Raw genomic sequence first — 20,360 nt, forward strand, 5'->3', positions numbered from 1 at the left:
TTTTTGTAACGGATGTTTTCGAAACAATTTAATTTTTTTTACGAGATGATTACTTTTACTGAACCCCAGGTTTAATGCACCGTGAAGCTGTGTGTTTTGCCACAAGAAATATCACATTTGCTGTGTTCCGGATAGCAACTATAAAACTGTGACGTAGCGCATACACGAGCTCTTATAGTCTTCATTTGCATGTTAAAATTCGTATATGAACTTTAGTGTTACCGTGGGGTTTCCCGTTTTTTAAAATTCCTAATTTATGAACAATATTTGATGAGATTTTACAACAAACTTTTAAACAGGTTAATGAAACTGTAGAATGTTTGATTTTAGGCCGACGGCAAACTATTTTTTACATATTTATTTAATGTAACTTTAAGCTATCTCAGGCCATCTCACATTCCTACCCCCTTTACAATTAGTACAGAAAAATAGAATTATTAGCTCAAAAATACGCCCCTTTTCACAACGCCCAACATGTAAGTGCAGAACTCCTGGATTAAAAAAGAGTGGCATCAATAAATTTTGTTAACCTATCTAGCCCAGTGAAGCAAGGGCTTTCTTCAAAAATCAAAAATATCATAGAAATATGTCAATCTCCCCAATATTAAGTTATTAAATTAATCAGATTACTAGATACTCATTGAGCTCAAGCATTGTTACATGCATGAATTAACAATTAATTCCATTTGTCTATAATTTTTAAGGGGAAGCAACTCATTTGTTTACCAAAATTGTCTTTATCTTCTATCTCGGACAGACTTTCTACCTGTTTATAAACAAATTATTAGTACTTATATAACAAAACTTTCTTATTATTCATTTAAATAAGAATGGAAATAAGGATATTTGTTGACTGGCTCAGTATTATTTACTTTAGAAATTGGATTTCAATTAGTCCAACCTAAAGGATCCTGCAACAGGATTCATCCAATAATACTTTTTTTTGATATTCAGATTGTTAATAAGTACGCTTTAGTGATGAACTGTGGCGTCAAAACCTTATGCTGATAACAGGCAATTTAAAGAACTAGAAGTGCTACTTTGGATAACTTTGTTAAGTGAAAACTAAGAATGGCCATTTATTGCTATTTCTTCTGAGGCGAGCTTTCCTGACTGCCCTCAACCTCTGTAGGCATTGTATGCACAGTTTTCCCAACTTTCTTCCCCTTTCCTTTCTTTTGCAGCCCTCCCTCTGTTTTACCAAATAACTGATGTAAATTTTTTGTAAAGTTTTATTGTGTCGCCTTAAAAAAGGGAACATTGGGGTTACTTTTGTCGGCGTCGGCGTCGTTGTACGCGTCCGTGTCGGCGTCCCCTTAAGCTTGTCGGGAGCACAGGTCAGTCATTATTAGTTGGATAGACTTCAAACTTGGTATGCATGCGTCTTATAATGACCCAAAGTGCAGTGTACAAGAACCGGTACTATGCACTTCTTAATTTTTGAGTTATTGCCCTTTGTTAATTTTCATACTTTATTTTTGTCCGGGCCATTTCTCCTAATGTGTAAAAGCTTTGGACTTGAAACTTCATAGGATGATAGATCTCATTAAGAAGAAGTGCAGTGCCTAAGAACTGGTACTCTACATTGCCCTTTGTTAATTTTCATATTTCATTTTTGTCCTAGCCATTTCTCCTATACTATATTGTTCACAAGGCGACACATCCGACTCGCGGAGTTCTAGTTTTAATAAACTTGAACAGGAAAGCTTGGCGCATTACCGGGGCGTCCCCAGGACAATACCGGCATCACCTGTAGCTCAACCGTGGTGAAATCAGTGATGGTCGGGTTTGGCGGTGATGAAACCGTGTGTAGACGGGTCTCCAAGGGATCACCCGGGAATACACCGGGTTAGCATCAGCACTTACCCGTATATAGCCGGTATTAAATTGGGTACTAAAAACAGGAATGCACCTGGCCTGGGCTTTGTCGGAGATGTGTAAACGCAATTTGATTTTTCAGAAAAACACCACGGAACGCTCCGGTTCAACGGTTTAAGACACCGTAGCAATATTGTGGCCATTACCGGGACAGTATAAATGGAGCTTTAATGGCTTAATTTGACAGTCAAATTATAAGTTTAAACCAGGTCTGAGCTGGCTTATATTTTTTTCTATTATAGAGTAATGGGAATATTGTTAAGGTTGGCTAAGCCTGTATGTTGTGATTACATGTCTAACTTTGGGACAGATTTACTTAATAAATTTATTTATTTCTTATTTATTTTATGGAGGGTCACTGGTGTCAATATTTAGTTCTAGAACAGAATCAATCCCATTACAGACTTTTAATAGAGTAGGTGTCCTTGCGCTCTTGAATAAGTTCACTAAATTTTTATTGTGGCTGAGTTGGTAATGGGACATTTCAGACAATAGACATTTCTTACCAGACACATCAAACCAGATTTTGGGACACTTCAGAACAGTTTTCGGGACATTTCGAACCATATATTTGGACACTTCGGCCCATACATTGGACACTTTGGACCAATCATTAGACACTTTAAACCTTTCTATGGGATGTATTGGAGCAGTTTAAAATATCAATTTTTGTTAGATTCATGTATATCATTATTTTTTACGAAGACATAGAAACACAACAAAGTGCCATGGGCGCCGGGCAAAAATACAACCAAACTATTTAGTCGTATTTTTGAGTTTTCGTCTGGTGCCTACCAAAGCAAAAGTACAACATGGCACAAATCAGCCACCGTAGAATTATGTACTAGTTTATTTGTACAAAAATATAGAAATGGTACAATGTATAAGTTAAGTTTTAACTATACATGTAAAAATAATGGAACTATCAATAAAAGTCTCATTCGATTTCAGTAAAAAAAATATATATTATAATACTCGTAATATAATTGTAATTGTAAATTTTGTCAAAAGAATGTGTGCATGTATATTGGGTTTTTTTCAATGCGTGTTAATTGAGAATTAATTTACCTGTTTTTTTAAAAGCTATCTAACCGTATCTGTCATGGGTAAGAGGTGTTCACTTTTAAGCACATAAAAGGTGTAAGCGGCCGGACAGCTCAGTCGGTAGAGACGCTGTACGGTAATCTGAGGTTGACGAGTTCGGGTCCGTTTGACTGACATATGGCACAGAGTTTAATTCACATTGCTTTGTAACCCTGGGAAATTCAAGAAAATATTTGCTTATATAGCAGGGAAGTATTATACGGTTTAGAGCTATTCAGTATTTAGGGGAATAAAGTGTTAGCGGCCGAATACCTCAGCGGGAAGAGCCGCGGAATGGCAAATGTACATGTATTCCGAGTGTCAGGGTTCGAGTCCACGCCAGGCTGTAACATATCAATAAAAATCTGTAAATAAGAAAAAGAAATATGAAAATGGTAAGGAATTGTCTAAATTTAATATCACCCTAAATAGGATTTGGACAGTCTGTGTAAAAATCTCAGAAGATGAACTGGTAAAGAGGGAGGGGGCGGACTAGTCTGATTACCACCATATAATGTCTGATGAACCTGATATCGGATATATTGGTACGCATATAGACACCTATTTGCTGAATTGAATATCAAACATGTTGCAATTAAATAGTGATTAAATCCTATGCGTATATTGAACAACGAATTAAACTAAACTTCGGCGAAAATCACGTCGAAATCCGGTATTCACCATGAGGTCACAAACTTCTAAAAATGAAAATATCACAATTAATAATATTTCTCTACTGTACATAAAAATTTTTATTCTTAGAAAGAGACACTGAACATCCTTAAGAAACCCGAAATTTACTAAACAGAACTGTTTAAGATATTTTTTAAGTTCTGAATAGTGACAGACACAAAACACGGTACTTAAACGTTTAGACGAACGCAGACGCCCAATAAACGTTTCTGGGATTATCAAACGCACGCTTTCAAACTCACGATGAACGAAAAAATATACACGAAAAACGATAAACGTTAAACGCTTGTAAACGATGCACGCTTGAGAAAGCGTTTCAGCAAACGCATGTTGCACGATATACGCACGCACGTTACACGAAAAACGGACGCACGAAAAACGCTATTGTTGACAACTGAAACGATCACCCTACTGTATAAGGTTTAATTCATTAATCGCAAAGGAGACTTTGAAAATGAATGTTCATTCCAATTTATGGCTTATATGAGACCTTACCCATGACCCCTATCGGAAACCAACATAAAAAGTCAGTTGTTGCAACGAGAATAAGATTCCTAGCAACTTTCAAATCACGTTTTCTTGATTGTTGTGTCTTCTTCATAACTGACGCCCGTCGAAGTTCTTTTGAATATGGCTAACTGTCCTACAGCGACAAGAATAAAAGTGCAGAAATTTAAACCAACGAAAATTGACACGGAATACATCCATCCTGGAGGTTTATCTCGCGTCAAAGGCAGTGCAATGCATACTCCGGTTTTAGAGTAGAATTGGCTTTTGAAGTGACTTGTGTAAAGAATTGGAATGATCGACAGGGTTATAGAAATAAACCAGCATATTCCGCAGCAGATATAAGCCTTTGTAGGTCTAAACCTCACTGTGCCAAATGGAAACTTGATCACTAATAGTCTGTCTAAGGTTATGAAGCAAAGAAAGAAAACGCTGGCTTCAGACGAAACTGTAGACAGAATTCCTGCGGTAACACACCAATTACTGTTTCTCCAATAATCATCAACAAAAGTGTATCTGAAAATAAATTGAACGATAGTTTTAGTTTAAGGAGTAAATCTTATTTGTTTGTAATGATGTGTTGCTTTATCTGAATTTAATTATCTGAATTCATTCGTAAACATAATTATATTTCTTTTTAACATGGCGAGTTAATAAAGATCGATGCCAATCTTACTTATATAAAAAAATCATCGATAATAATTATATCATAAATACTTTCAAAACAAAAAGAACTTTTGTTTGTTTTGGGTTTTACGTCACATCGACACAGTATAGGTCATATCGCGACGTTCCAGCTTTACTGGTGGAGGAAGACCTCAGGTGCCCTCCGTGCATTATTTCAGGCACGAACGGGCACCTGAGTAGAACCACCGACGTTCCGTAAGCTAGCTGGATAGCAAGTGACATATCAAGACAATTTATTCTATATAATAGTAAATTCGCGCTACAAAAATACTTTATGGTATATCAGTTTTCGGTAAATTTGCGTAGGACAAGTTTATCTGAAACTATCAAACATGTATACTGTCATATGTAGGTAGTATTTTTGTAGACTTCATATCGATATTAATATCTGTTGCTGATCATTTTTTTAAAAAGAAAATAAGAAATATGCATTGCGGAAAAGATTCATAGGAAACAGTATCTGGAATTGTGTACAAATTGCTGTAAAAGTCAGTACCTGTTTTGTTTTAAGAGAAAATTTGAAGAAACCAATGACCCATATTTTTGAGTGAATCAATAACAATGACGTACTTGTTACTGTAGAAATAAGTAGTTCAGAATCAGTTATAAAATGTAGATTTCATGCAGAAATAATTACCTGTTTCTATAGAATGAATCAGCAACTGCTATTATTATCAGATACACACCCATCAGGAAATCTGCAACTGCAAGGTTAGTGACAAATATGCCATAACCTATCTTTAGCCTTTTGCGATCATAGACAAGACGGTAGATGATTGAAGATAGATTTCCGCATAATGAAGCTATTCCAACTATCCAAAGAACTGCTTGAAGTACAGAGTTTCTTATCAGGTCATCACATGAAGAAAACTCATTCTTTAAAGGTCTGCAATCTTCTTCAGGGACATAACAAGGGCGGATACAGCAGAATTTAAATGCAGGTGTATGAAGCTCTCGAAGAAATGTTATGCCGTTAAAAATTTGTGTTCCAAACTTTATCACATTATTTCCTTCAAAATTGATTTTACGTACTTGGGAATTGTTGAAGGCATCATCTTCAATCTCTTCAATTTTGTTGTAAGAAATATCTATACTGTTCAGATTTAAGTCTGAAAATGTATGGGAGCTTATCCTTTTTAAGCTTGTGCCTGTTATTTTTATGTTGTTTACTGATTTTAAGCCTGTAAAAGCTGTCGATGAAATCTCTGTCAATTCATAGTTCCTATCAAGATTCAAGTGGGTAAGATGACGGAGCATGTCAAAAACCATATCAGGTAATTGTCGTATTTTGTTGCCACTAAGATCCAACGAAAACAGATATTGTAAATTTACGAAATATTTTTTATCAAGGTGACGAATGTCACAGGATGAAATGTTAAGATAACGAAGCTTGCTAAACACAACTGGTACCTGTTGTATTCTATTGTTACTTAAATCTAACAACACCAAATTTTTTAAGTTAGAGAAAGTTTTGTTGTCAATATGATAAATGTCACACGACGAAATATTTAAACGTAACATAAAATAAAATTTTAAATGGTTTTCGTGTAATGTCTTTAATTGTTGGGTTTTTTACTTAGATCAACACGTTTGACGTATTTTGCCAGTAAAATGATAAATCTGACAGAGAAATGTTGGCCGCTCTACAATTAATTAAGTCACCAACACAATTACATTTCTTAGGACACACAGAGTTACACAGTCTTTCATCGTCACCATTTCTACAATGCACCACGTTGTCACACACTTGTTCAATTGGTATGCATTGTTTACTTGAAGAACATCTGAACTTCCCAGCACATGGAACGTATGAAGCCTCTAAAAAGAACACAGATGACGAATATTTTACAGAAAAATATAAACTTTATATAAATGTATTTATATGGTCAACAAAATTTTATCTTAAGATATAACCATCCCAATACAATATATCGGTTTGAAAAGTATTCAAAATGCTAGAATTACGTTCAACTGCATTGAAACTAGGGGTTTCGTATAATAAGGGTCAATAGTGTTTTGATTAACGTTAGTTATATAGTCTCAAAAAAGCCTTTGGACAGAAAAAAGTGTTAAATTTTAATTTTATAATTATAGTTGTTATTTGGTGGCTAATTTAATAAATAAATCTAAAAATATTTAAGTTAAACAAAAAATGTCCAACGAAACATATGGCCACTTTCTAGCCATTGACTCATAATATCGATAATTTTGATAAAGAAATTTGCCATTAATGGGTACATGGAAGTGTTCAGTTATCATGGAAAAAATAAAAAATAATGACCAATCAATATTTGAAATATAAAGACATTGACCTTTGAACTAGTGACCCCATTAAGACTAATCAATACTTAAATATGACGACTCTGGTAAAGTTTTCCACGTAATTAGCGAATTTAGGGACGCTGTGGCCTTGACCTTTGAACTAAGGATACCAAAATCTATTGGAGTAATCGACAACATATGCATATTCAATATGTGAAATATGAAGACTTTGTGACAAATGGTTTTCATGACAATGAAATTATCCAAAGTTCAATAGGGGTCATCTACTAGTTATAACCAAATCATAAATGTGAAATAAATGAAGACTTTGTAAAAATGTTTTTTAAAAGTTATAAACGGAAACCATTCCCGACATTAAAGGGTTTCCGTGGCCATGGAAACCCTTTTATATCGGAAAAAAAAATAAAAAGGGGGGCCTCTATTTGTCAAAGACCCAAAACTATGTTTAAAATATGAAACTTTTAAAAACAAAAGAGCGGAAAAAAAAACTATTAAAGGGCCTCTGTGACCTTGACCTTTGTCCTAGCTACTTCAAAATCAATAGACGTCATCCACTTCATATGACCGCTCAGTATATGAAATATGATTTTTTTTTTATAAATAGTTTTAAAGATAATAAGCGGAACCTTGTGACCTTGAACTTGTGAAATACGAAGACTTTTTGGTAAATGGTTTTCAAGATAATGAGTGGAAACCATCTAAAATCTAAAGCCCTGTGACCTTGTCCTTTGACCTAGTTTACCGAAAATCAGTAGAAGTCATCTACTAGTTATGTCCAATCAATATGTGATATATGAGATTTTGTTTTTAAGATAATGAGCTGAAACAATTCTGACAGTAACTAGACCTTTGTCTTACTTTCTCCAATATCAATAGCGGTCAACATCTAGTAAGGACGAATCGGTATGTGAAATATGAAGACTTTGTGATACTTTTCAAAATAATAAGCTGAAACGATTCTGACATTTCAAGCCCCTGTGACCATGGCCTTTGATCAAGTGACCCCAAAATCAATAGGGATCATGTACTAGTTATGTCCAATCACTATTTGAAATATGAAGACTTTGTGGTAAATAGCTTTTGAGATAATGAGTGAAAACCTTGTGATAAATGGTTTTCAAAATAAAGAGCAGAAATCAGTACGACATTTAAGGTCCCTGTGACCTTTTAATTTTGTGATAGTAACCCCAAATGAAATATTAGCCATTTACTAGTCATGTCAAATCAGTACATGAAGTATGAAGACTTTGTGATAAATAGTTTCAAATTATGAGCAGAAACCATTCTGCCATTTAAAACCCTTGTGACCTTGACCTTTGACCTAGTGACCTTAAAATCGTAAAAATAGTGATCTTTTACTAGATATGACCAATAAGTATGTGAAATATAAATATAAAGACTTTGTAATAAATAGTTTTCAAGATAATGAGAAAAAATATTCTGACCTTTAAGGGCCCGGTGACCTTGACCTTTGACTAAGTGACCACAAAACAAAAGGGGTTATCTACTAGTTATGCACAATAAGTATGTGAAATATGAATACTTTGTGAAAAGTAGTTTTTATTTTAATCAGTGGAAATCATGTGGTCTACCGATGGATAGACCGACAGACAGACCGATAAACGGACCGATAGACCGACAATAGCAAAACAATATCCCTCACACTTCTCCGAAGGTAGGCAAAATAACAAATATACTTTAAAAGAGACTCTCGAACTTGGGAAAATGTCAAACAAGTGTTAAAAACGGTTTGCGTAGGGTAAACTATTTATGAATATCATTCAGTAATGAAACAATCATTTAGCTTGTGTGATTTGTTAGCTGAATGCTATTATTTTTTAAACAACAATAATCAATAGAAAAAACATTTATCTTGAGGATGATATTATAGATTATACAAAGATTTGTCATTTCTGAAAAAGAGTATTTCTAATACCCAAACGTTATTCATAGAAGTCGCTATAACTTGTAAACCGTAAGCAAATGTTGCATACAGGTTACCTTAAAAGTATAAACCTAACTTATGCTATCAATTGTTAGTTCCTTATTGTGCCCCTTAAAGGAGACATACATTATTTGCTTTAATTATTCTCGCCATTTTCTTCGTATGTCCACAGTTAAATAAGTATACATCCAATATAGTTTTTTTGCCAACTGCAGGTGGGTCTAAATGTATTTACTACTAACTTGAAGAATATTATATCTCTTTCACTCACCTGTACATATTTCTGGAAATCTCCTGAATCCAGTCCAAAACAAAGACTTCCATTTACTGATATGAATATCTTTTACAAATTCGTATTTATCATCCTCATCAAGGGAGGAACTGAAATCTTTTATAACCCGATACACTGAAAACTCTGGCTGTGAGAGATTGGACAATGCTAAGCTGGAAACAACTGCTGATTCTTTACTATTCTCAAGCACAATAAGACCTCTTTTTTCTGATTTTGTAAAGCGCAGCCTTTTCAGAAAGTCTCTTGCCATTGTTGTATACTTGCATTCAGTTTTTCGTAATTGATTTACACTTTCTTCTCGTATTTCCAACAACCTATATGTAATGTCAAACGCCACTGATATATTCAGACTCCTAAAATAAAATAATCTCACAAGACTATCCTTAGCGTTTGTAAAAAATTGTTTAGCTAAATGTACTGCTGTTTCCGAGCTCTCAGGATCTCCATCTTCCACAAATAAGATAACTTCTCTATTCGATTCAGTACAAGCTAAAAAAAGAAATAAAAAAAATCAAATTAAACAAGAAATATCTTTGAACAAAACGATTGGCGTGAAGTCAGTATTATTTAAGATGCCTCATAAATTTAGACTTATTCCAAATTATGAAATAAAAGGTAATAAATATTAATGATTTATGATCTCAAGACCAGTAGTTCTAATTTTGGATTTTTTAATATACTTGAACGGATCACTTATTAATTACATAACATTAATTTATATATTTTTGTAGAATTACAAAGGTTGTCCTTATTGACAGTCAGCCCATTAATAAATCTGGGTTCGAGCATTTTGGGGAAAAAATAATGTAATTACGTGTTAAATTGATTTTTTGAGTTGATGCTGGGTTGTCAAAAATTGTAGAGGGGTAAAAGCGGTCAAAGCATGAGTAATAACAAACTTGAAATAAGATAAAACAAAATGTATTTCTAAAAAATAAGAATTATGTGTCCCCTGTTACCCTTATGTGCCTCCGAAAAAGTCATTTAAAAGTAAAGGTTTAAAAGCAACAATATAGGAATTGTGTTATATTTCTCTACGGCATAGTAAGTGCACAAGCCATATGTTTTCAGTTTTCCCTAAAGGCCTTTTGAGATTGTATAAATTAAGCAGACGGACTGTAACATACAATTTCATTGGTTACAAATTAAGGTAAAAAGACAATTTTTCATACAGCTACGCCGAACAAATTAAGGACCAAAATATTTGTTTTCATAATGTGGAGAATACAATGAGACTCTTAGAGATTAAGAGGGCCATTTAACTGTGTGTAAGTGAATATATATGACGGACAGGCATACAAATGAGCACATTCGTTCTTCAACGTTGTGGAGCATAACAACATTTAACTATTTTGTAAGTGTATCTTTTGTATTAAGAATATTTTGAGCTGATAACATATTCAAATGTGTAAATCATCAAAAACCTATCAAATAAAAACAACGTGACTGTACCGATTTTAAAAGGTAAGCATAATTATATCAACTATTAGATACCAAGAATTAATCATAAGAAACTTAGTTTAAAGTTTTTTTTAACTCTGCGATATAACATTATAAGTGAACTTGGAAAACTTTATCTCTGTGTGCTATAATCAACATATAAAATCATAAATAGGAACAATGACGAGGGAAAACAGGTCCGTATACTTAAGGAACTACCTGCAGCTACCAACAGGATTGTAGCACTTTATGAACAATTATTGTTTGAAGTCATTTTTCAATTATTTGTTTATTGCCATCGACGTCCTATAAATTGCAAAAGGCATTAGTTTGAGATAAATTTAAACGGAAAATGTTTATCCACTTAAGGCCGCCAAGATATCAGCAACGTTTTGAAATCAGAAATGACGCTCACCGGGTAGACCATTGTGACAGGATACATTTGTGTGCTGTTTTCAAAGAACTATGATATCTAATTCCCCTATATTTTGTGTAAGAATATATTGGACTTCCATCCATGTACATGATATTTTTAAACAAAAGTTTGGTAAATGTTTTAATAAAATCATTTTATTACAAATTGCCACACTGGATTTTGTTCCTGTAATTTTTTACTAAATGTAATACTACGACACTTATTACATTTAGTTATAATAAAAAGTTTCCGAGAAATTTAAAGATAATCATAAATATACAAGTAGATAGTTTTCATAGGAACGTTTTCATCTTATAAACAGGAAAAGTCTTTTTAAAACACAGATAATATTGTCAATGAAAATACATAGTTACATTAACGGTAAGAACAGAGTAACCTTTCTTTGAAACATATATAGATAGAAATTTTGAAGGATGAATGGCAATATGTGAACGTAACAGTTAACATAATTATTCTGAGGAAGCCTCAACACCGGTTTTCTGAACGTCTTATCATTACTCCGGTTTTCTGAACGTCTTATCATTACTATCAACAGTCTTGCAAAGTAGTTTCCATTTCCTTAATACGTTAGACAATACAGAGCGGATACCAAATTGCTAAGGAACGGACAACCAGGGGTAAAACATTATACGTCCGAAATTATTAAGAAAAAGCTATTTAACAGACACAATAAAAAATGGTTTTGAATTAAGTACAGTAGAATCCCTTCTTAAGACCACCCCGGAATTAAGACCACCTCGCTATTGAGACCATTTTTTAAAAGTACGGAATTTTCTGTTCTTTATGTCAATGGTTTCATGATCCAGAATTAAGACCACTCGCTTATCCACTTTTAAGACCACAAGATTCAGTCCCAATTCTTTGTTTTGTTCTTTATTTGACCCCAGTATTGAGACCACTGATTAAAAGTTAACACCTATCTAGATCTAAAAATTGCTGTTATTATCAGCTTGAGTGCTCTAAGGCATGACACCTAATTTGACAAGGTGTCAAAAACACCTTATATCATTGGGATATTGTATGAAATAAGGTGAGAAAGTAAATTTTAGAGTGGTTTAATCTTACTTTAAGCACATTGATTATGCGAAGAACTTATTTTTTTATTTGAGGGTTGAATTATGTACATCATATAATAATTAATATATTGAAATTGATATTGAAATCAGACAAAATGCAATTTGATATTTCTTTCTTTCCATCAGATGATAATTTATAACATAGTTTTATGTTGCATTTGCTGGTATATATATTGTTTGTTCTTAAAGATGACTAAAATAGACCATGGTCAAAAAAGGGAATCCGGACAATTCCCCTCCCGGACGATCCCCCTCCCAGTAAATTTAAATGTTTTTTCACAACCCGGACATTTCCCCTCCCGTTATTTTTTTACGGCGGACAATTCCCCTCCCGTTCTTTTATCAACCCGGACAATTCCCCTCCTACAAGTTTTAATCGGCTTTAAAAAAGTGTGTAAGCATCGATAAGGATATTCAGAATTAAGACCACCCCGCAATTAAGACCACTTTGGCCCAGTCCCAATGGTGGTCTTAATTAAGGGTTTCTACTGTAATTACAAATCTTGATCACTTACTACAATCTTGTTCGTCTTCTCCTCCAGGACATTCAATATGTCCATCACAGAGAAATCTCTGTTCAATGCAGTAACTGCCTGGACATTTGACTGTATTTTCAGGGCAAAGGAATTTTTCTGAAAACATAATTTTGAAATTTCAAGCAATTACATTTGGTCATGCAATTTATTATAGTTCTTGATGACGTAACATTTTTCACTATCTTTTTTTACCTGTAAAATGATAACAGGACATATTGTTTTTAGACTATAAAAGTTGTGATACATGATAATACTGCACATTTCAATCATTGTTTATACCTTAATATTAAAAAGGAGTTTTGGCTATCCAACACAAATCTAAATATAGAAGGTAATTTGCCGGTCATTTTAAAGAACCAGAGGAGGGCTGAAAGTTTGCTATTAATAATGCTTAGTACGCTTTCCTAAAGACACCATAAAGGAAATGTGTAACAATTAGGTTGAATTAACTATAAAAATACAAAATTCCGATGACTGCATAACTTACAAATAGAAAATAATGGATAGAATAATAATGATATCAATCACATAAACCACGAAACAGGAGTGTAATAAAGCCATTGTATACGTCCAACGATAAATACCCTACTCTAATAACACCTTAACGTGACGTTATTTTTTGCGTTTTACACTACTATAGCGTCAAAGCACGCTTATGCTAACGCAAGAATCGGGGAGGATTTTTTTAAAAGAAGAGGTCGCAAAAATTAGACAAGGGATATTACATATTCCAAGGGGTGCAGGGAATGGTGTGCGGGACAGGTGATATTTTACCCGTTGACCACAATGGGTCATGAGTCAAAATTTTGATTATTGTATTATTTCTGAGTTGTGAAATACTAGAAATGAGATCAAAATTTGAACACGTGAACGACTTCCTGAGAAATACACTGGAATGAAACGAATAAAAGTAGGATTTGAAATGGTACTTTTAAGCCCGTCGAAAACGCTTTAAGAAAGCCACGACATATGTTCCTATTAACCAAGTTTCAGATATAGCCCATATATCACGCTGTCAAGAACACACCTGAATGTAAAAATAAATGCTCGCAGTGCCATCGTAGGGAACGTGTTTTAGTTTCGCGTTTTTCCGTTACTGTATAGACTTTTCAAGATGGAAGATTATTTCAGGCCATACATTGATAATATTTATATAATTTTGTAAATTCTTATCCTTTAACCTCATAAAGATTATTTTGACGGTTTTTCACTACTCCATTTAAGGCCTCAAAAAGGTCATATTTAGACCCAAACTCTTGTTTTCGTTTTGGGAAATGTTGTAAAAAAACGTTTAAAAACGTGATAACTTTTTCGGCGCCTCCCCTATAAACAAGAAAAATATTACATACATTCGTATGTAATATAGGTACGATTGCATACTACTTTTTGTGAAGACTTTATGTTTGCTGAATTAAAGGTGTAATGTAAAATGAACAAACATGTCATGAGATATTTTATATCTTTAAACATTTTCATGGAATGTAATTAAAGTATCACCATATTAAAAGTGCATGACTTCAGATGAGAAAAACGATTTCAAGAAAATCGAAATATGAAAAGAAAATTCACGGTCAATTGACTGCTTTGAAGCATAATCACAAAATAAAATTACAGGAAATTAAAAACCTTTTTAATACACTTAAGGTAGAATTTCATTGTAAATCATAGTCAAAGATTTGAGATATGATTATTTATTCATATCAACATCATTATTGGTTATATATTGATAAAAAAAACCGAAAGACACAGTTTGTAAATATTTATTACAATAAAATATGAAAAAGGTATACGCGCCGAGGTTAGCTATAATAAAAATTCACGCGCTAAGTCGCGGTGGTGCTTGGGATAATTACTTGATACTGTAAATGGCAGCCATTTTACGATACAAATCATCGGACAGTTTATCCTGCCGAAAAGATATGAAAAAATACTTGCAATTCAAAGTTTGCTGGCTACATAAAGATTATCGATTTACTCTTTGCACACTTTTACTCTGCCTGAGTATAATAATATTGACGTGTTTTCATTGGCTAAAACCATCACGTTACCAATACACATGTAGGTGTGAACTAATTTCGTGTTCATTAAAATTATTCCGTTAATAGACATATAACAATCTTATTTACAAATGAATTGATAAAACAACAATCCCAGAAGCATTTAAGATAATAACAATCATTGAACAAAAAATGCATATAAATTGTAAATTTGTGTATGACAACTCAACCCCCTAAACAAAACATAATAGACTCAACCAAAACAAGCGCCTGCTTCTTCACCTAACTATGTAGTTGCATGACCATGATTAGCAATTTAGCAAACCAAATCTAAGAGATAAACCTATTGTAAAAATAATACTATGACCACAGCAGATTTCGTACAGAAAAGTTCATCAAGGGGGTACTAGAAGGGTATGTGCTTCCTTCTACAATCTGCTTGGGGGTTGACAGGGGTCAGTAGCACCCTTAATCGCCAAGAATGTTTTGGACTTATGAGAGGCTAAAAAGGTCGATCTTATCCTAATGTGTAACAAACGCTACAAGGCCTCTCACTCTGTCTGCATTGTATAACTATTGAGAAATTTGCAGAACTTTGAAATCAGTAAAGATGGAAAGTTCAACGTAAAAACGTGATTTTTGACAATGTTTAGATGTCCCCCCTCCCCCAATTGCCATGGTAATAAGAAAGATTAAGCATGCTGTTACGAAGGCTATGATCCAGTCAACATATGTAAGTTTGTTTGATCAGAATTAAAACAATTTTCAATGTTTAATAGCAGCTTGAACCTGTAACAGGAGGTTTTTCATTGAAAACAGCCATTTTTCACAATATGCTCATGCAATAATAAAATAATGTTTCAATCATTTATTTGATTTTGTAACACTCTTTAAAACTTAAAATCCGTTTTCAGTTTTAATTATGATTTAGCATTTTATTTTTAATATCACCGTCAACGTTTTCATCTTTTTAAAAAAAAATAGAATAATAATTATGGCAACTAGATTTGATATTTTTTTTGAATTACCACAATCTTGTAAATGGTCCCCAGATCTACATCCAGTCATGTAACCGTTTGCATCTACGGAATAAATACAGACCATCGACTCTGGTATGATTTTGTTATCTCTTTCACATTTAAACCAATCACCAAACACGCTTGCACTGTAATCTTAAATAAAATAAATCCAAAATTTATGTTAAATAGTAAAAACGAAATCAAAACGAATAGTTAACTGTATGCAATTTATTGATGTAGAAATATTATTAAAAAAGTTAAAAGAACATCTCATATGTCATAGAGGTACAGTGCCCCTTGTTCTAGATAAAATCGACTTAAAGTAAAGGGCACTACCTATTGAGCTAAGCGAACTTTTTTATTGCAGCTTTGGTTATATGGTATAATATAGTTGCATGTGGATAACAAAAAAATAGTATAAAACGATATGACGTTGATTATAAATTGATTGAAGCACAAGCGTGATTCTGTTTATCAATCATCCAAATGGACAACGAGTTAAGTTATTATTTCAGATATAACGGGTAAATTACTTTAAGTTAGAACTTGTGTTTGCAAATCACAATGTCAAGGAAAACAAAAAAGGAATAAACATTTTGGAAAGCATTATTACAAGTGTGTTCATTATTTATAAGTCACCCATACCGTAAGTGCAATAAGGGAGCCCAACCGTCATGTCCATGTCTGAAAAAACCTTTGGCCAAATAAACGTCGCTAAATCACCAGTGTTCTGTATATTATTATAAACATTACTTTCATCAGGAACAAGTAATTCTGCGTAATCACTTCCATCGCATCCGGTTACCGAGTCAATATCGAGCTCATGATAAGCGTAATCATATCTGAAAATTTGAATGTTACAGCAACAATTTAAGAATAACACATTGTTTTTTTGTTTGTTTTATTTTACGCCTTTTCCAAACAGTATTACAGTCATATAGGCGTGAAGTTTCCTAACCATCGTTCCTGAAGAGTTACACCATTACTAGACTACCTTCCTCCGCGCTAAACTACCAAGCATCCCCCGGGGATTGAACCCACGCCCGAGAGGTAACTAGGTTAGAAGTCATGGACTCCCCCTCGACCACGGAGGCGGTATAAAAATAACACATAACAATAACAATGTTCCTATCATGAGACATTTCTTATATAGAAAAAAAACCGTTCATTTGTTGAAAAACATTGCATTTTAAGTATTACTGCCAAAGAAATAGTATTGATTTCGTATTTTATATTTATTTTGTGCTCTTCAGTTGATTACTGATTTATCCGTGAAAATTATATTTGATAATTTCACAGTGAAAATTATCAAAATATAATTTCTCACTTTTCAATGATGAGACAATTTTTTAAAGATTTTCCCCATGCTGTACCTCAATTTTATTATTGTTGAAGATTCTGACATTACCAGGGCTGTTTGAAGAAAAACAAAGCTTAAATTGATAAATAACTGTTATTTCAAAAGTAATAAAATAAAGACAACTTAATTCAATTCATTCAAATTACCAATCACTAAATATCGTCTCTAAATTTTTGTTTCATTTTTACAGTCTTTAAATACAATTCTGTCCACATGCAAATGATCTTGATGACATTTGGGCATATTTAAGTATCCTACGATCAATAACTGCCTTATAACTTGAAAAGCAATGACAGACATCAGACCGAAGAATAAGAAAACAACTCAGCGTTCGTAAGGCAACCTTTAAAATTTCCATGTTTTCCAATTTCCTCAGCAGCTTTTTGAATCCGTCAACACTTATCTGTTGTCTGTAACAATCCTCAAAAAAGTTTTCTTTCTTCTTAAAAGATGTATGACTAACAAATCTAAATGATATCCCTCTGAATCAAACACAATTATTTTCATCTTGTGAAATACACAACTTTTATAAATGGCTGCCGCTTATATTTCACAGAACCAGGTCTTATATAAAATCGCCGTAAGTAACAGAAATATGGATGAATGATTTGACTTTTTCTACTACTAGAATAGTTTGTTTTTATTATTTAAACAAGCGATCATTCATATAATTTGAATAAAATTAATATCATCATAATGTCATCGCCATTTCACGTTGAATGTCGAACTTATTTTCAGCCCAAGACTTATTGTATTTCATGAGAAATGCGACTTACAGTGAACATTACGCCACTCGTGAAAATACTGTTTTTAAAGCTCAGTCGCAAACAAAAAATAGCCTCTATATATTTATCTTTGAATAATAAGAATATGAACAGGAAATATCAGGAGGATATCAATTAAAAGAGCGAAAAATGTGTTTGTTTCATATTAAAAACGCCTTATCATTTTACGAACTTAAAAAGTCTGTAAGTTATTTTTCAGTTTCAGACTGTCTTCTAAACAAATTTATTCATGTTATCTGGAAGCAATATTTCTAAATTCGATATATACTTTCATAAAGAGAAATTATATAATGAGAATTTATAAACTGTTAAAGATTATGAGTTGAGAATAAAAATGGCAGCTTACTAACCTAATTCAATTGTGATTAAAAAAATAAGTTGCATTATTAATTTGTGTACAAGAAATGGTCATATTTCTTTTCACTAAATAGTATCATTTAAAATTGACAAGAGCTGTATAAGATAAAACAAATGAAAAACGAAATAAAGGATGAATTTCTAAAAAAATTTAAATACTAAAAGCAAAAACACATGTATAAATAACTTCTATACGTTTACAATGTTTGAGGTAATATAAAATTATTGAAAAATATACTTTTTTAAAGGTTTTCCTTTGCGGAATGTTCCTATTGTGCAAAGACAGGACGGAAATGCGAAATCACTATTGTAATTGTCAATAAGAGCCGCTTCACGAAATCTGAACTTGCAATCTGTTCGTACCTGAGATGAGATAATTACTTTATTACATACAAAAAAATGCAAACAAGAAAACCTGTTCCATTTATATCTCCTGACATAAATAAAAATCATTTTATTGAAGCATTGGCAGCACATATTGATATAAATTGTTTTGCCGCATTAAACTGTCTTCAGTGTTGTATAAAATAAACTTGTATGTTCAATTTTTTAATGAATGTACTCTCACACACCAAATTCCAAAGATATTGAATGATTTTTACTAGAGTAATCAAACTTTTCGAACAACTCTCGTAATAACATGTTTTTGTAAAACACTACATTTGAAAATAAAATGTGCACAAGGATGCATGCGTTTAATGCACTTACCTCAACAAAACAAGAAAAGCTCTCATTAAAACCATCAAGAAAATAAGCTGAATCCGATTGAAATAAACACTGTCTTGAATACGTTAATCTCAAAGATTCGTTTCCTTTCTGAACGAAATCCCATGTACAAGACTCTGAGGAAATAAAATGTTATATTAACATATTTGTCTACTAAGGCAAGTTATCGAAATCTGTTATTTTGTTGCATAAATATTAAAGTAGTCACACAGAGAGATGAGTAATGGTCTTCCACAACTTAATAAGTACACATGATTCAAAACATTAAAACGCAAATTAAAATATTTCTTGCTCATTTTCAACACATAATTTTTAAATCCTATAAGAGACATTTAAAAGAATAATTTGTTTTAGATAAAGGAAGCTTCAAAATGCAACAAAACTACAAGCATGTTGATACTGATTTAAAATTTAATTCTCACCGTTAATTAAAATTTATATTTCCTACACTCTATAAAGACCTTATTAAAATATTGATATTGATAAGAATTGTTAAAGACATGTACTTACGGTCAGAGAGTTTCACTGATCGGTATTCAGTATTGAAGTCATCGGTCGTTGGAATTAAACCTACGCAATTCTGTTCATCACTATTATCCCTACAGTCAGGGAAATTATCACACGTCAGTCGATCAGGAATACATTTGTAATCATCAACACAGAGAAATGAATTTTGGCAGGAGTCTGGAAGTATAAGATACAAAATCTTAGACATTTATTTCTAATATATGCAATAGCAAAAAAAAAAAAAAAAAAAAAAACGTTTTCATTGAATATATTGAGACATAGTTTAAAAATGACAAATTATTATCTATATCATTGTTATATATAAAAATTATACACGTTTAATTCCAACACCTGCTTGAAATCAAGAAGAAAAAACCCCAAGCAGAGCGATTAAGTAACCATGAGGTCATTTTACATTGCCAATTACACGAGCTGTTATATAGGACGAATTTCATTTCAATATACATTTCACCAGAAAGTGTCATTAATTTTCACGAAAATGGCATAGACGTCAATATATATGTTTTTGTCAGTTTTCTTTAACTTGTTTTGACTTTGTTTGTCCAATTTTCTTCAAGCCTGTGAAAATTCACTGGCAAGAGGTTCATTACTTCTATAACGGATAATATATGTAAACTTAAATAAAAGTACAATTTATGCATATATTTGTTTTTGCTGCGTGATAGTACGGCTTATCTCAATAACGAGATCCATATTCCATTTCGTTATAATTACAAACGATAAAAGTATTAA

The 20,360-nt window shown here is 32.7% G+C and overlaps 2 protein-coding genes across 2 annotated transcripts; both read right to left on the reverse strand.

Annotated features, from left to right (window-relative positions):
* Positions 1-4,080: 4,080 nt before the first annotated feature.
* Positions 4,081-6,415, reverse strand: LOC132733445 (G-protein coupled receptor GRL101-like). The gene is made up of 2 exons (XM_060720088.1): positions 5,486-6,415; positions 4,081-4,677 (listed from the first exon to the last, which is right to left on the reverse strand). The coding sequence occupies exons 1-2, from the start codon at positions 6,367-6,369 to the stop codon at positions 4,224-4,226; spliced, it is 1,338 nt and encodes a 445-aa protein (XP_060576071.1). The 5' UTR covers positions 6,370-6,415; the 3' UTR covers positions 4,081-4,223.
* Positions 6,416-6,420: 5 nt separating this feature from the next.
* Positions 6,421-19,815, reverse strand: LOC132733448 (uncharacterized). Its single transcript, XM_060720091.1, has 8 exons — positions 19,611-19,815; positions 19,083-19,216; positions 18,613-18,737; positions 16,518-16,714; positions 15,882-16,025; positions 12,836-12,952; positions 9,348-9,857; positions 6,421-6,666 (listed from the first exon to the last, which is right to left on the reverse strand). Exons 1-8 carry the CDS (start codon positions 19,813-19,815, stop codon positions 6,425-6,427), a joined length of 1,674 nt encoding a protein of 557 aa, XP_060576074.1. The 3' UTR covers positions 6,421-6,424.
* Positions 19,816-20,360: the final 545 nt, after the last annotated feature.

The sequence above is a fragment of the Ruditapes philippinarum genome, unplaced genomic scaffold, assembly GCF_026571515.1.
Source record: "Ruditapes philippinarum isolate M1 unplaced genomic scaffold, ASM2657151v2 ctg6740_1_1_1_1, whole genome shotgun sequence".
In the NCBI taxonomy this organism is placed as follows: Eukaryota; Metazoa; Mollusca; class Bivalvia; order Venerida; family Veneridae; genus Ruditapes; species Ruditapes philippinarum.

Coding starts and splice junctions, on each gene's coding strand:
- LOC132733445 (XM_060720088.1), bottom strand. CDS start 6,369: ATGTTACGTTTAAATATTTCGTCGTGTGACATTTATCATATTGACAAC. Junction 4,678..5,485: donor GATTCATTCTATAGAAACAG/GTAATTATTTCT, acceptor ATTTATTTTCAG/ATACACTTTTGTTGATGATT.
- LOC132733448 (XM_060720091.1), bottom strand. CDS start 19,815: ATGTCTAAGATTTTGTATCTTATACTTCCAGACTCCTGCCAAAATTCA. Junction 18,738..19,082: donor GCTTTTCTTGTTTTGTTGAG/GTAAGTGCATTA, acceptor ATCTCATCTCAG/GTACGAACAGATTGCAAGTT. Junction 9,858..12,835: donor AGAAGACGAACAAGATTGTA/GTAAGTGATCAA, acceptor TTCTTTTTTTAG/CTTGTACTGAATCGAATAGA.